General features: G+C 39.7%; 1 protein-coding gene across 5 annotated transcripts in view; it reads left to right on the forward strand.

Moving 5' to 3' along the window:
• The window catches only part of UGGT1 (UDP-glucose glycoprotein glucosyltransferase 1), a 200,882-nt gene that overhangs the window by 96,815 nt on the left and 86,456 nt on the right, over window positions 1-17,611 (forward strand). For 3 of the 5 annotated variants that reach the window (XM_080670465.1, XM_080670464.1, XM_080670463.1), the window contains exons 19-22: window positions 7,150-7,314; window positions 13,364-13,484; window positions 16,086-16,184; window positions 17,213-17,236. In XM_080670465.1, coding sequence (XP_080526591.1) covers window positions 7,150-7,314; window positions 13,364-13,484; window positions 16,086-16,184; window positions 17,213-17,236 — 409 coding nt within the window. The remainder of the gene's footprint in view (window positions 1-7,149; window positions 7,315-13,363; window positions 13,485-16,085; window positions 16,185-17,212; window positions 17,237-17,611) is intronic. The other 2 variants (XM_080670466.1, XM_080670467.1) reach the window with 1 other exon arrangement.

Genomic DNA, 17,611 nt, shown 5'->3' on the forward strand with positions numbered 1-17,611 from the left:
GTGTACGCTTTTTGTCCAGTCTCTTCCCACACCTCTTTCCCCCCGAGAATTGTCAGTCCACTCCCTTTCTATGTCCCTGATTCTATTATATTCACCAGTTTATTCTGTTCATCACATTTTTTATTCACTTGATTTTTAGATTCACTTGTTGATAGATACGTATTTGTTGTTCATAATTTTTATCTTTACTATTTTCTTCTTCCCCTTCTTAAAGAATACCTTTCAGCATTTCATATAATACTGGTTTGGTGGTGATGAACTCCTTTAGCTTTTTCTTATCTGTGAAGCTCTTCATCTGCCCTTCAATTCTGAATGATAGCTTTGCTGGGTAGAGTAATCTTGGTTGTAGGTTCTAGCTATTCATCACTTTGAATATATCTTGCCACTCCCGGCTGGCCTGCATAGTTTCTGTTGAGAAATCAGCTGACAGTCCTATGGGTGCTCCCTTGTGGGTAACTAACTGTTTTTCTCTTGCTGCTTTTAATATTCTCTCTTTGTCTTTTGCTCTTGGCATTTTAATTATGATGTGTGTTGGTGTGGTCCTCTTTGGATTCCTTTTGTTTGGGGTTCTGTGCGCTTCCTGACTTGTAAGTCTATTTCTTTCACCTGGTGGGGGAAGTTTTCTGTCATTATTTCTTCAAATAGTTTTTTAGAATCTTGGTCTCTCTTCTGCTGGTACCCCCACAATTCTGATGTTGGTACGCTTGAAGTTGTCCCAGAGGCTCCTTACACTATCTTCATATTTTTGGATATTTTTGCTTTTCCGGTTGAGTGTTTTTTGCTTCTTTGTAATTCAAATCTTTGACTTGATTCTTGCAATCCTCTAGTCTGCTGTTAGATCTCTGTATAATATTTTTTATTTCAGTCAGTGTATGCTTAATTTCTAGTTGGTCCTTTTTCATATCCTCGAGGGTCTCGCTAAATTTATCGGACTTTTCTAGAAAATTCTTGAAAAACCTTATAACCGTGCTTTTGAACTCTATATCCAGTATTTTGCTTTCCTCCATTTCTTTCATTTGTGATCTTTTTCTTTGTCACTGCATTTTGGCTGCCTCCCTGTGTTGAGAGAGTGGCTTTGTGTGCTAGGTGTCCTATAAGGCCCAGTGGCTCAGCCTCCCCAGTTACCTGAGGTGGACACTCTTGGTGCATCCCTTTGTGGGCCGTGTGCACAGTCTTGTTGTAGTTAAGCCTTGATTGTTGTTGGTATCACTGGGAGGAATTGACCTCCAGGCCAATTGTCTGTGAGGATCAGCTGTGTCTACGCTGGGATAACTTCTGTGCTGGAGACACCCTTATGAGACAAGACCTGCAAAAGCCTCTGTGCTCAGCTTGGATGGGGCAGAGTCTCAGGGCGGAGCAGACAGCATTGGTTTCCCATCAGCTCTGCCCTAATAGGCCCGTGTCTCAGTGTCCCGTGATAATCATGCAAGCACCTCTGAGAGAAAGCCGCCCTCAAGTTCCGCCCACTGCCAGACAGTCCAGTTTCTCCCCAAATGAGTCTGTTTTTCCAGAGTCTCACCCGGAACTGGAGTTCAGTGCAGTTGGGAGCTTTTGTCTCCCTCCCGCTTGAGAAAGCCAGCCACGTACTCAGTTGCCCTCCCTCTCCGCGTGCACGCCTCAGTACCTCTGCCTTCCTCAGTTCCTCTGAGTCTCAGTGTGCTTTTCTCTTTCCTGACAGTCCAGTTTCAGCCTGTATGAGTCTGGGTTCTCAGAGTCTCGCCCGGAACTGGAGTTCAGTGCAGTTGGGAGCTTTTGTCTCCCTCCCGCTTGAGAAAGCCAGCTGCGCACTCAGTTGCCAGTCCTCTCGGCGTGCGCGTCTCAGTACCTCCTGCAGCTCCTCTGAGTCTCGGTGTGCTTTTCTCTTTCCTTCTAGTTGTAGAATTTCTACTCAGCCAGCCTTCCTGTGGTTCTGGATGATGTCCGTTTTGTCTTTTAGTTGTAGTTTTGAAATTGTTGTGCGAGGCAGCAGTTTAGGTGTTTACCTATGGCTCCATCTTGTTTTCTTCTGGGATCCTAATTTCTCTTTCAGCACTTTGAACACATCAGGCCGCTCTCCTTGCCTATGAGTTTCTGCTGATCAATCTGCTGACGGCCTTCCTTTAAAGCAGCAAGGTTCTTTTCTCTTGCTGCTTTTAATATCCTCTCTTTGGCTTTGACTTTTGACAGTTTCATTATAATGTCTGTTGCTGAGGATCTCTTAAGTTGATTTTTTTTGATGACTTCATGAACTTGGATATCAAAATCTCTCCCCAGATTTGGAAAGTTCTCAGCCATTTCTTAAAATAAGCTTTCTGCCTCTTTTCCATCTTGTCTCTTGGGACTCCAGTAATTTTCAATTTAACCATATATCATTTCTTTCTTTCATTCGTTTTTCTTTGTTCTTCTCTGGCTGTATAATTTCAAAGTTCCTGTCTTCTAACTCAAAGATTTATTTCTTCTGATTGGTTGATTTGATGTTAATGCTGTTTCATTTCATTCATTGTATTTCTTAGCTCTAGAATTTCTGCTTGGTTCTTTTATTATGATTTCTCTTTTTTTGTTAAACTTTTAATTTTGTTTAGATATTGTTTGCCTTATTTTGTTGAATTTTCTTCTCTCTTTCTCTCTCTCTCTCTCATAGCTTATTGTATTTCCCTAAAACAGCTATTTTGGATTCTTCATTGGGTAAATCACAGGTCTCCATGTCTTTGGGATCAGCTAATAGAAGATTATTGTGATTCTTTTGGTGATGTTATGCTTTCTTTATTTTTCATGTTTCTTGCAGTTTTGCATGCTTTCTTTGCATTTGAAGTAGCAGTCACTTTCTTTAGTCTTTTGTAACTGCCTTTGAGTGAAATACCTTTCTTCAGGCTGCTTGGCATTCTGGGGCATTCTGACTGTCTGTGGATACACCTGCTTCATGCTCTTTGTTCCCTCTGGTACAGAATTCAGAAGCTTGTATAAATTCTCTTGATTCTACAATGCCCAATATTGGGCCCTGACCAGCCCCCCTTTTGTTTTCCCCAAGATGGTCCTAAAGCTCAAGTTTTTTGGCTCTTTCTAGCCCACAGATTTGGGCTGACTTTCTGTATGTGCTAACTGGCCATCTGGCAAAACTCAGTCTGCTGCCACTGTCAGGAGTGTACACTGGGAGCCACCACAGAGTGGGAGTGTGTCTGGGGTGAGCACTGGTACCGTGAGCCCTTGGGGGAATCTGTGGAGGAGGTGTTCTGGATGGCTCATGGGTGTACATCTTGATGAAGGCAGTATGATCTGCCTCCATTAAATGCCCCCTGAAAGCAACATCTGTGTTCCCAGTCTCCTCCCACTCCCAGGCATGCAGCTCCCAAATCAGTGCTTTAGGATGGATGACAGAGAAATGAGCATCTGTGCAGCATCCTAGATAGTGGGGAGCCAGCTCACTTGCTCTCACTTTCCTTTGCAGGAGAAGTCATAGGCACAGAAGATATCTCTGGGCCATGAGCTGCACTGCCTTGGGGAGGGGTGGTATGGGTAAAGTCAGACTGTTGCTCTTACCCTCTTTACTATGTCTAAACTTGTAGTTATTTTCTCCAGTGCTGTCCTGGGGCTTTTCTGTTAGAAACCTGCACTTCCACAAAGGCTCTCTTGTCCCTGGATGATATCGTAAGACATTTTCCCCAGGCTGTGTCCAAGAGGCTCTGGAGCCAGTTCATGGACCACACAGGGTCCATAGGCAAGGTTGGAGTCTGTGTGCCCAGCACCCGATGCACCAGTGGGCAGGTCTCTGCCTGGGCCACGTGGCAAATGGTGCTGGATAACTAACCTCTTATAAAGGCACTTTTGTCCGTGGTGGATGCCAAATTGTTGTGGGAAGGGTACCATCTTCAGCCATAATGCTGACATCATCCTGCTTTAATGTGACGTCTCCTTGTGTTACGGCATATCAGGGTGGGTATGGAGCTGAAGCTGGGCATCATATCTGTTCTGCTGACACTGGAGATGGATCTATTATGATATTGCAGCATTCTGCTCAGTCACTTACCTTTTATGATTTTTTGAATAAAGTAATATTGATATAGACACCCAGTGATTTTTTCAATTACAAATTTTAATATATATTTTTAAAAATACATTTTATTGATTTTTTTTACAGAGAGGAAGGGAGAGGGATAGAGAGCTAGAAACATCGATGAGAGAGAAACATCAATCAGCTGCCTCCTGCACACTCCCCACCGGGTATGTGCCCGCAACCAAGGTGCATGCTCTTGACCGGAATCTAACCTGGGACCCTTGAGTCCACAGGCCGACGCTCTATCCGCTGAGCTAAACCAGTTAGGGCTTAATATGTTTTTATGAATTTTATTTTTTAGAGAGAGGAAGGGAGAAGGAGAGATAGAAACATCGAAGAGAGAGCAGCGATTGGCTGCCTCCTGCACACCCCCCTACTGAGGATCAAGCCTGCAACCCAGGCATGTGCCATGACCAGGAATTGAACCAGCAACCTCTTTTAAATATATAGGGTGTATATACAGTATATATATGTAGAGAGAGAGAATGGGAGAGGGAGAATAAGAGGGGGGGGGGGGGAGAGAGAGAGAAAGAGAGTGAGGGAGAGAAACATCTATGTGAGAGAGAAACATCGATTGGTTGCCTCCCCTATGTGCCCTGACCTGGGAATCAAACCTGAAACCCGGGTAGGTGCCCTGACAGAATCAATCTAGCAATCTTTTGGTGCACAAGATTGAACCAACTAAGCCACACTGGCTGGGCCTAATACTTTTTTTTTCTTCATGTTTTCACAAACAGCAAGAATAGTAGGCTGTAGAAAAAGAATACTAGATGAAATAAAAGAAAGACCACTTTGGAAATACCAAATATTTGAGGAAGTTAATGGAATTTTATCTGTTTCACATTTAGAAAATGTTTAATTTTCTCTATTCTATTGAAGAAAAAATTCATGTTGCCTTTTTATTGTGGGTGATGGTTATATCAAAAGTATTTGCTTGGAAAGTATGCAATAGACAAGTTTGGGGAAAGGGTATTTTTACATGTTGTCTTTTATGTTTTTAAATCTTTATTTTGCTAAAAAATCAAATGGGTGTATCAGACCTAGCTCCTCAGGAATTTCCAGACTTGGCCATTTTCCTCATCTGCACTAATGAGCAGCTCTTCCTATATATGAGATCATATTACTTGTCCATGCTACTTCATTTTCTAACTATTTGAGTCACTTACCTTTTTTGATTTTTTGAATGAAGTAATATTGATAAGGATGTCCAGTGAGTGTCTCATCTAACCCAGAGCACTAAATTGTTGAGCTGCATGCTGGGAGTGGGAGGAAGCTGGGTATACTCTTAAGAGAAGGGTGTTGTGAGATTCCTATAGGTTCTAAGAATCTAATGATTTAGTAAGATTTTTAAACTTGCGGGAGCTGTACCCTCACACGAAAAAAGCCCAAGGAGATAGATTCTTTTGAACAAAAGGAGGAATGAGTGCATTCAGCAAATGTTTTTATTCTTATAAATATCTGTAACTTTTGTTATAAATCTGAAGCTGTGGAATCTTCTATCTCTGATACTGGAAGGAAGCAATTATTTCTAAAACTGGGCAGTACAATTAAAGTAGAACTTTTAAACTGAAGAGTATCATCTGATAGGTGTATATCTTTCAAAGCCAGTAAGATAATGGTAGTTTAAAAAGTTCTAACTTACACATGCAAACATTTTGCATTTGGCATATTAATTCTGAGTCTTTATTAATCTCAGTTGTCACTTGTGAGTGGCTCATTCATAAGACTTTTCCAGTGATTAATGTTTTAACATTATTTATAATTAACATTTTTGGTGATCAGTTGATAGGAATGCTCACATGTAATTTTTAAACTTGGCTCTTTGATAATTGGGCTGCTTTCTGTTATTTTGTCTGGTAAACTCTTTACAAGTTGTAAAAATGGAAGCTAAATAGTCAAAACGTCTTCTTTCCAACTCCTGCCTTTCACTCAGTTGCCATTCCCAAAGACCACCAATGTTACTTAAATTTTTCTTGTCACTTAGAATTAAAATGTGGGTTTTGTTTTCAGGAAATGATTTTCAAAGCTCAAAGTATATTAAAATTGAGTTTTTATAAACTTCTTTGAAAAAGCTGAGATATCACAGAACAGAATTTACATGGTTACAGTTTTGAAAGTGTAAATTTTAAAAGTCTGAACAATGCTATGGAGAAAAGGCCTTTTGTCCTGAGCCATCTCCAGTCCCTCAGAGAGGTCTCGCCGTCAGGTACTACTTTGGCCAGATCTGGGTGGAAACTAAGCAGTCCCTGGCTGATGCTTGGTGCTGGTTACCCAATCTCTGTGTTCTCTCACCAGCGGTCACCAACTGGTGGTCCACGGACCACTGCAACCGTTTGCAGGTGAAAAAGTTCTGCTGTTTTCATTTATAAGATATTTAACAAGGAAGTTTTAATTCTGGGGTCTGTGGTTGTTATCTGGGGAATGTACCTATTTTGACAGGGAAACATGGCAGTCAGGAAAAAATATATTTATCTGCCATTTACATTTGCCATTTTGTCAGCCTGACATTGCCCTGCCAAGGAACCTCTTATGTCCTGGAGAGGAAAAAGCTTGAGCTGAGTATATTGTAGAGCAATTTTTGAACACTGTTTTCCCATTAACTTTGTTTTGTTTTCTGCATGTGTAATTTCTTTTTTAGTGACATGGACCCCTTTTCACTTAGAATTGGATGTAAATATTTCTTCTTAGACTATATATCCAAGAGCACTAATAATTTATGTCAGTCTATTGTTGTGTTGCCCCTTTAGTAGCCTCTAGCTTTCAAGTGGTTATTTGTGGTTAGTGGCTGCTGCATTGGAGAGTGGAAATAGAATATCTCCATCATTGCCAAAAGATCTGTTGTATAGTTTTGGTAGCTTGAGCTACTTAAAATTACTCCTAATTCCAAACTACTTCCTAATTTGCAAGGTTTTGTGTTTTTATAAAATATCAGTAATTTAATCTCAGATTTACCCAGTAGGATATTAACTATGATATCATCTGTGATTCTTTAGTTATTTCTTGGTGACCATATTTCTGTTGATTTTTTGGGGTAGAATTTGTATGTATGAAAAATACGCTTTGTTCCATTTGTCTTATGAAGGACAAAAATGTGCTGTTTGTGGTCCCTTGTGTTTTAGGAAGCAAGAGGCTACTACGAGCAGACTGGGGTTGGTCTGCTGCCTGTCGTTCTGTTCAATGGGATGCCCTTGGAAAAGGCACAGCTGGACCCTGATGAGCTGGAAACCATCACCATGCACAAGATCCTGGAGACCACCAGCTTCTTCCAACGAGCAGTGTACTTGGTGAGCTGTATTTGCAGACTGATTTTGAAAGAGAATGGTTTGCTTGCATTTGTGTAGTAGGCAATAAAATTCTTTAAGTATCACTATTTTCTATACACTACTGATAAGTGATTTGCAGATTTCTAGCAAGTTCTGCAATAATGAAAATATTTTTTTTAAATATGTTTTTTTAAATTTTTTATTTCAGAGAGAGTGGAGGGGTTGGGGAGAGAGATATAGAAATACCAATGAGAATCATTGATCGGCTCCCTCCTGCACGCCCCCTACTTGTGATCAAGCCGGTAACCCAGGCATGTGCCTGGACCGAGAATCAAACCTGCAACCTTTTAGTATGTGGGTTGATGCTCACCCATTTAGTCACACTGGCCAAGCTATAATGAAATATTCATGAGACTTTCTATACATTGTTTTTGTAATAGCTGATTTTATTCGTTTCAGGATTAAATTTTATTTTTAAAATTCTTAAGATAGTCATTCTGGGAGATATTTGTTCTACGTGTAAGGAATTTTGACTTAAAAAAAGTTAAAATATTTCACATATATAGTTATTGTTGAGATATAACTCATATGCCATAAAATTCAACCTTTTAAAGTGGACTGTTCATTGGTTTTTAGAGTATACAGAGTTACGAAATGATTACCTCTGTCTAGTTTCAGAACATTATCATCACCCCTAAAATATACCCGACACCCAGTAGCAGTTACTCTCCATTTTCCCTTACCCGACCGCTGCCAACCATGAATCTGTTTCTCTGTGGATTTGCCTCTTTCGGTCATTTGATATAAATGGATTCATACATTATGTGGTCTTTTGTGACTGATTTCTTTCACTTAGCATAATGCTTTCAAAGTTTATCCTTGTTGGATTCTGTGTTAGTGTCTCAGTCCCTCTGTGGACAAATGTAGTTCCTCAGATGGATGCAGTGCATTTATCTCCTCAGCGGCTGAGGCATACTTGGGCTGTTTCCACTTTGGCTGCTATGGATAGTGCTGCTGTAAACAGCCATGTGCACGCTGTCCTGGGCAGATATCTACCATGTTTCCCCGAAAATAAGACAGTGTCTTATATTAATTTCTGCCCCCAAAGACATGCTAGGTCTTATTTTCAGGGGATGTCTTATTTTTCCATGAAGAAGAATACAGTACACATTTATTGTTAAATGAAAATAAAGGAAATTTATTACCTGTATACAGTAGTTGTCAACACAAACCAGACAAACTGTGAATCCTACAGTATCAAGAATTTACTCATTTATTCAATGACAATCATGTCATCATCTTCTGGAACATCATCATAACAATCCAATTCCTGAATTTCCTGGTGAATTTCTTGTGACACCATTTCTTTCAGAATCAGTGGACCAAATCTCTCATGTTTAGCAAATAGCACTGTCTTTAAATGAGTACTTCTTGTCAAGGTAGCCTGCTCGCAGTGCATTTGCAATGCAACTGTCAGTGATTTTCTCCCATGAATTCTTCACCCAAGTCACAACTTCTTGCAGTTTAGGTTTCACAAAGTTTCCACGCTGATTTCTCTCCATTCTATTTTCAATGTAGTCATTAATTTCCATGCGCAAATTGTCTTTGAACGGCTTGTTTATTGCAATATCAAGAGTCTGGAGATAGGCCGTCATTCCTGCGGGAATCATTATCTGATCTATTTTTCTTTCGTGAAGAAATGTCTTCATTTCTTTAGCGCAGTGAGTGCTGGCTGCATCCCAGACTAGCAGACCTCTTTGGCTCCCTCGCATAACAAGCAGCAGCATTAAATCGACCCACTTCCTTATAACTGCTTGTGTGGCCCAGGCTTTTTCAGTTTCAAGAATAAAAACGCCCAAAACACGTTCAATCTTTTCCTTCTTGCCCTTAGAAATGATTAAAGGTGGGATTTTAGTGCCATCCAGACGAATTGCCAAAATACAGGAAACACGTGCACTTTCATAAGCAGTGGAGGGAATGTACGCTAAGGAGGCGCCCCGCTGTTCAATTGTTGTTTGAGATGATTGGCCCATAAACACTGCAGTTTCATCCATAGCAATCATGTTGGAAAGATTGTATTTAGAGAAGTCAGCATCATCAATAAAGGACTTGAATGCAAGTGCTCGCTTAATAACTTGAGTATCTTCCAACCTAAACAATGTTGTAGATCTTCTTAAAGACAGTTCACTTCGCTGAAGGAAATTATCCAGCCAGTGTTGTGATGCTTTGAAGTCTTTGGGGGCTATGTCAAACTGTGGTGCCATTGCAAGGGCAAATTCTTGAATCTGAGCCCTATTCACAACCAAAGCCTTTGCTCTCCTGTCAACAACCCATTCACAGTTCAGGTCTTCCAGCTCGGAAAATAATGGTTGCCGACCTGATCCACACTTGCGCTTTTTAGCATTTCCCTTGTCCACTTGTTCAATGAGGTTACCATACTCTGCTCGCCATTTTTGGACCAATCGGATACTCAACATCTTCTCTTTGCAGAAAGCAGTAAGATTTTGGCCCCAAGAGTCTTCCACGATTCCTTTCTTGTACTCCACGGAGTAGCTTTTTCTTTTTGAGCTCATTTCTAGGGGTAAAAAAAAAGGAATTGGGGTATCAAGGTGGAGGGAGGGGGATCACTCAAAATGACACAGGGGGGATCAGAGTGGGGAATCAAAATGGCACAGGAGAATCAGAGGGGGGATTACCATTTTAGTAACCCCTTTTGATCCTCCTGTGTCATTTTAAGTGATCCCCCTCCCCCCACCCCTGTGCCACTGAACACCTTCACCAGACATCCCCTCTACCCCTTTATCAGACATTTACCCCCTGGGGCCTGCCTGGGGACTGTCACTGGGCTTGCTGGGGCCTGGATCTGGGCTGGACCAGGGTCTGCCACTCACTGAGAAACTTCAGTCATCATGAAGGCGGCCGCGAGCATCAGGTAGTGTCACCAGAGATAGACCGGCACTCACCACTTTCGCCACGTCCCGTCCGCTCTAATCCTCCTGTTCTTCTACACGCATCTGCGAAAGTCTCTTCCTTTTTCCCGCCCCGTGCTCACCGCTCACTCCGACCTCCGCTGTGCCTCCACACAGCAGTGACATCAGGACTCCACGTAACGTCACTGGTTGCTAGACGCCAGTCGGGGCGGCCCTAGTGACCAGTTTACGGTAAATTAATTTTCATTCTGAGACAGAGCCTGGGGGCCTTATTTCCGGGGGATGCCTTATATTTCACTCAGAAGGAAACCTGTAAGTAGGTCTTATTTTCGGAGGATGTTTTATTTTCGGGGAAACACGGTAGTAGTGGAATTGCCTGCTATTTTAACGGACTATGTTCCAAAGCAGCTGCACCATGAACATTCGTGTCAGCTGTGTATCCAGGTTCCACTTTCTCCACATTGTAGCCAACACTTGGTATTATTCGTCTCTTTAATTGTAGCCTATATCTTCTTTGCAGAAATGTCTGTTCAGATTATTTGCCCATGTTTAATTGGGTTGTTTTGTTATTTTTGAGTTGTAAGAATTTTTTTATGTATTCTAGATATTCATCACTTATATGTATTATTTTCACACATTTTCTCCATTTTATGATTTGCCTTTTCTTTTTTTTGTTTTGTTAATCTTTACCCCAAGATATTTTTCTTTCCCATTGATTTTTAGAGAGTAGCAGGGACTGGGGGAGACACAGAGAGACATCAGTGTGAGAGAGAGACATTAATTGGTTGCCTCCTAAAAGTGTCACGACAGGGGCTGGGAATTGAGCCTGTATCTGAGGTACATGTCCTTGCCTAAAATCGAACCCATAACCCTTCAGTCTGTGGGCTGGCGCTCTAACCGCTGAGCAAAATTGGGCAGGGCTGATTTGCCTTTTCACTGTTTGGTGGTGTCCTTTAAAGCTCAAATGTTTTTAATTTTGATTAAGTCCAATTTACTCTTTCTTTTGTTGCTCGTGCTATTTGAATCATATATAATAAACTATTGTTTAATTCTAGGTCACAAAGATTTATACCTATGTTTCTTTCCTCCTGAGCATTTTATAGTTTTTCTCTTAACATTTAATTTTTGGATCCATTTTCAGTTAGGTCTCCCAGTGAAAAATTTTCTTCGTTTTTCTTTATCTGGGAATGTGTTTATTTGCTCTTCATTTAAAAGTGATAATTTACTTGGATATGGAATTCTTGGTTGACTGCCTTTTCTTTTCAGCACTTTGAATATGTAATTCCATTGCCTTTTGATCTCTGATTTCTCTTGAGAAATCAGTTGTGAATCAGACTCAGGACTGGGTTTATGTGATGAGTCTCTTCTCTCCCTATTTTCAGGGTCCTCTCTTTGGTTGGTTTTAGGATCTTTCAGGACCCCCTTCCACCTGTGACATTTCATCATTAGGTGTAGGTGTGGGACTCGGAGTTTTTCCTATTTGAAGTACATTACATTTCTTTCTCAACTTTCGTCTTTTTTTTTTTTTTTCTTTTACAATGAACTACAGTTGATCCTTGAACAATTCAGGGGTTGGGGTGCCAACCTCCCTGCAGTTAAAAATTTGCATATAACTTTTGACTCCCTAAAACTTACCTACTAAGCCTACTGTTGGTGACTGGAAGCCTTACTGTTAACATAAAAAGTTGATAAACACACATTTTGTATGTCATGTATTATATAATGTATTCTTATAATCAAGTAAACTAGAGAAAAATGTTAAGAAAATCATAAGGAAGAGAAAATACATTTATAGCATTTATTGGAAAAAAATCTGTGTATCAGTGGACCTTTGCGAACCCATGTACTTCAAATGGTATTTTTCAAGGATCAGCTGTACAAGTATTTTTATAATATGAGAAGTATAAAAGGGAAGAATCCCCACTGTAATTGTGATTCTGGAAATACGCAGTTACTTGGATTCCTGAGAGTGAAAAGGCTTGGGGCGATTTTTATTACAAAGTATATCAACTGCTTGAGAGAATTTATGTGGCTTTTTTCTTTAAGAGAAACTAAAAATGAGCAGATCTCAGAATGTTTTTCTGCTTGTGTTAACTTTTTTTGTTGTTGTTGTTAATCCTCACCCGAGGATGTTTTTTCATTGATTTTTAGAGAGAGTGGAAGGGAAAGGGAGAGACAGAGAGAAACACCGATGTGAGAGAGACACACACCTTATTTGTGGTTACCTCCTGCACACGCCCTGACTCTTTGGTGTGTAGGCCGATGCTCTAACCACTGAGTAACTGGCCAGGGCATGCTTGTATTAACTCTTCATTTTATTTTATTTTATTTTATTTTATTTTATTTTATTTTATTTTATTTTATTTTATTTTATTTATTTTTTAAAGTATGGCAACATTTTATTATTTTTGGTGCATCTTCTTACACATTTCTTCAAGGGCTGCTTCTTTCTCTCTCAGCATCTGCTTAAGTCTTCTTATTTTTTCATCTCTAGTAGTTTCTTCTAACTATGGTGGTGTCATAGGAAAAATGTCTTCAGTATAATTTTTATTAAAGGACTGACTTTGTCCAAAATCTGCATTTGAAATCAATGCGACTTTCTCCTGGCTCTCACGGGTACGTGTTCCACCTCAGTTCTCCTTTCTCCTTTGGTTTTGTTGCAGCTTGTGACCATGTTGTGGAGTGATACATGTGAAGTTGTAAAATACAGCTTATGAGTTGGGAACTGGTGACATTAACTCTTAACTAATTTGAAGAACTTGCTTATTTCTGGGGAAGCACAGTGGTATGTGGAGAGATCAAATAACCCTGGATTTGCATTTTATATTCCCTTCTCATTAGCTCTGTGATCATGAGTTAGCTATTTAACCTTCTGTGCCCTAGGTGCCTCATCTTTAAAATGGACATCAATGATATCTGCCTCGCATTGTTGAAGGGGTTAACATTATACTGTGCATAATACACCAAGCTATGCTTGACAATAACAGGGACCTATGATGTGATAACGTTTGTTTTTAGCAATTATTGGTACATAAGAAGATAATATAAAGTTAATGATTTCTTAGTTTCTAATAAATTATTTTGATCAGATGTGTTTTAATGCTCATCCCACCCACACCCTGTTTTCTTCTTTTCTTTAGGGTGAACTGACCCATGATCAGGATGTAGTAGAGTATATTATGAATCAGCCAAATGTTGTTCCACGAATCAATTCTAGGATTTTGACAGCTGAGCGAGAATACCTGGATTTAACAGCAACCAGTAAGAAGCATTTCAGGAACAACTTTCGGGCTGTTTTTTATTAGTTTTTTAGAATCTTTGCATTTATTAGATGTCAGTTTTCAGAAAATAACCCAAGATTGTGACACAATTTTATGTTTAAACTCATTGCACCTTGAATTTATAATACAAGCTTCTAAATTCACAAGAGTATCTTCCAAAAGGAGAGAAATTCTTCCTGGATAAATCCTACTAAACTTTGAAAAATATTCAGTGCCTTTTACCAACTAAACAAGCTTAGATGATAAAGGAGACCTGTGTCATTCACTTTCTTAGTTATAAAACTCTCAAGCAGCTATCTCTTCATCATCATTCCAGAATCAGCAATAATGTCAACAGATATTTTAGGTAGCTTTTCTTTGAGAACATAATGCCTTTCTAAAAAATAAAGCTTCATTGAGAAATAGTATCATGCCATAAAACTAAATCCTTTAAAGTGCACAATTTCAAATTGTACAAATTTTAGTATATTTTCAAAGTTGTGTGGTCATTACCACTATCTATTTTTAGAACATTATCATCACCCCCAAAAGAATTGATGTGCCCATTAGTAGTCACCTTCCATTTTTCTCTTCTATCCTCCAGCAACCACTAATCTAGTTTCTGTTTCTATGGATGTTTCTATTCTGGATATTTCATATAATGGGAAGTTTTTGTGACTGACTTCTAATGTTTTTCAGGTTCATCCATGTCATAGCATATGTCAGTAGTACTTCATTCCTTTTTATGGCTGATTAATATCTATAGTGTAACTAGCCCGTGTGCTGCTTAGTATTCCTCAGTGGATGAGTGTTTGGGTTGTTTCCACAAGATACCTTCTACGAGGCAGATGTGCTTCGCCCAGTTGCAGTGTGCTCCTTAGGCCTTCCTGTGAGATCTGGCGGCCACTTCAGCAAACAGCTGGAAAGAAGGGGACGCGTCATCACTGCCCAAGCAGTCTCACTGGGGGAAAGACGGGGACTGGCGAAGTCAGAGCCAAGTGTATCTGTTGTCATGGCGAATAACGAATGTGTAGATCTACTTATGGTTGTTCCTTTATGGCAGCCATCTCCTAATCTAACTTGAACTGAATATCTTTTCAGTAGAGGGCAATGCGCATATATGCTTATATTTGAAAAAGAAAATAGAATGTGAACTGCATTGTTTCTTTACATTAGGTTTTAGCTTTTCACCGGAAGTTTTTTTGTTTTTGTTAATCCTCACCAAGGATTTTTTTTTCTCCATTGATTTTTAGAGAGTGGAAGGAGGGGTGGAAGAGAGAGAAAAAGCCATTTGAGAGAGACAACATCCATTGGTTGCCTCCCACATGTGTCCCAGGCCTGGGGATTGAACCTGCAACCCAGATACATGCCCTTGACCAGGAATTGAACCTGTGACCCTTCAGTGCAACCACTGAGCCACACCATCCAGGGCACCAGAAGTTTTAATAGAGCAAGGCGAACAGTGTTGTGAATCTTTATCCTGAGCTTTTGTTGTTTTCATCATTTTAAACTGTCAGTAGTTACCTTTGGGGTACGCATGAATGAAGAGCACAGACAAGTCCTTTCTTCATGGGCACGTGGTCATGAGCTGAGAAATGGTGCTGGTCCCTGGAGCAGTACAGTCTGCCCGGCGAGCTGTGGGCCTGTCAGAGAAGGCGCAGCTGGCCGCCTCCTGCCCCAGCCCCTGGCTCTGCCACCTTCGCTGCTCTCTTTTAGTCTTGGAGGGCACTGCTTTCTGTCTAACTTACCAGTGCTTTCCTGTCTAGACTATGGCCTGAAAGGGTTAGTGTGTTTTGTTGGAATGAAAGGATAGGTAGGTGAGTGGGTGAACAGACAAATAGATGGGAGGATGGGCACAACGTGCTTGGAGGGCAACGAGAAGAGTGGCATCAGTGTTGGGGTGAGGTAATGCATAAGCTTGGGGAGGTTGCTGGAGAGAGAGGGTTTATGATACCAGGCTGGAGCCCATTTAGTAGGCAGGAAGAAATTACTGGGTAGATTAGAGCAAGGGAATGACTTGCTGAAACTGGAATTTTGGCAAGAGTAATCTGAAGGGAAATGACTATTGAGAGCATGCCCAGGGGCACTAATCAGAGAAGATATGTATCGGAAACTGGCCTTTTGTTTCTGTTAGGGCTACGAATATACTATTTTCTGATTCATGAAAACATTAAAATGAGAATTTTTTTATTTTCTCTCCTATTTTTGCACCCTCCCCCTCCCCTCCAAATAAGGATAAGAAGGAGCTTATTATGGTGGATGGACAATGGAAGGGAGAGATGAAGCCAAGGGAGCTCTTTAGGAAATCATTCTCAGGCTGTAAAGTGATAGAAGTGGGGCTAGAATAAATTCAAACCATTAAAATGACACATACATACATGAGAGTCATGTGAGATGTGTTCATTTTTATTAACTTCGTGTATTAAAATGTTATTACTGGAATAGGGGTCTGGGATTATAAAGTTGTTTAATAAATATGAAGCAATGTATCTCACTCATGCATTTTTATAAAACATTATGGTCATGTCAGATTATCAGTTGAAATTAACATTAGATTGAATTTAGTCATATTAATTATAAATCTATTTCAATTTTTTTTCAGATAACTTTTTTGTGGATGATTATGCTAGATTTACTGCCTTAGATTCTCAAGGCAAGACTGCTGCTATAGCCAATAGTATGAACTATCTGACAAAGAAAGGTAATCTATTCTAGGCTTATCTTGGATTCAACATTTGTTTTAGTATTTGCAAAAAATTCAATCATTAGTATCTGTTGGGAGAGAGATGTCATAATTTATTTTATTAATTATTTCTTACAATTTGAACATAGAAAATACCTGTTTAAAAGTTAATTATTTATATATTTCTGAAAATTTAAATGTTGTCTTTGTAATTTTTAAATTAGATATTAAAGTCAAAAGGGAAACAATTTAATGGCTCAGAATGGGAAAACATTTATGATGTTTTAAAGGGTTAATGGATTGAAAATTGTTTTGACTTGCCTCTTCAGTTACAGCATTGGGTTGATTTTTTATTTTTTTTTATTTTTAATTTTAATTTTAATTTTTTTAAATTGTGCATCGACCCCAAAGAGGCACATTTTTAAAAAAATATATTTTATTGATTTTTTTACAGAGAGGAAGGGAGAGGGATAGAGAGTTAGAAACATCGATGAGAGAGAAACATCGATCAGCTGCCTTCTGCACACCTCCTACTGGGGATGTGCCCGCAACCAAGGTACATGCCCTTGACCGGAATCGAACCTGGGACCTTTCAGTTCACAGGCCGACGCTCTATCCACTGAACCAAACCGGTTAGGGCTGGGTTGATTTTTTAAAGATAAACTTGGTTCTAGAAATACTTGTGTAATTTTTAAACCTGATTTTATGTAGTTACTTATCTAGGTTAAGACTGTGAAATGATATCCTTTCAATGGCAGACAGAGGCACTTCCCCTGTGGTCACTCTGACTGCCCTTAAGGCAGCTGTTTGCATCCCACTGTAATCTCCAGAGAGCAGGTCTGGTTCCCAGGCCTGTGGAAGTGCAGGCATTGCTCCATTTGATTCTTTAGGAAACTGGTTCTGAGGAGCACTGGACAGTGCTCAGCACGAGTGGAACTAAGGAACAGAACGAAGCATAGGTCATGTTAGGCTTTATTTAAAATTGGACTCTGATAAAGGCAGTAATCCTAGAAATGACATTTTCTTTTTCCTTTACCTTTGCCCAGGGATGTCCTCCAAGGAAATCTATGGTAACTTTAAACTTTAGTATGTTCTGTTTCTTTTCTTAATTATCATATTTCAGGTACTGTTATAATTCAGAATTTATTGACCTTTTATTGGGATGTTTATGGAACCTGTGGGTAACATAATTTATCCATTCAGATAAAGTTTGTATAAATGTTTGCAAAGAAGTATATTTCAGAAAGTTACAAATTAACATGATTAAAGACTATAAGTTACCTACACGTTCAAAGGTCTTTTTCGTTTTATGTGCTAACAGATGCCCAAACCTTAGTAGAATTAATAAATGCATGTCCCTAGTTTATAATTAAGCCATATGGAAGGTACCCTGCTTTCATTCTATCAGTTTCACTACTTTTGCTTTATATCTTTATTAAACTTGT

Source organism: Plecotus auritus, assembly GCF_963455305.1.
Source record: "Plecotus auritus genome assembly, chromosome: 5".
Taxonomy (NCBI): Eukaryota; Metazoa; Chordata; class Mammalia; order Chiroptera; family Vespertilionidae; genus Plecotus; species Plecotus auritus.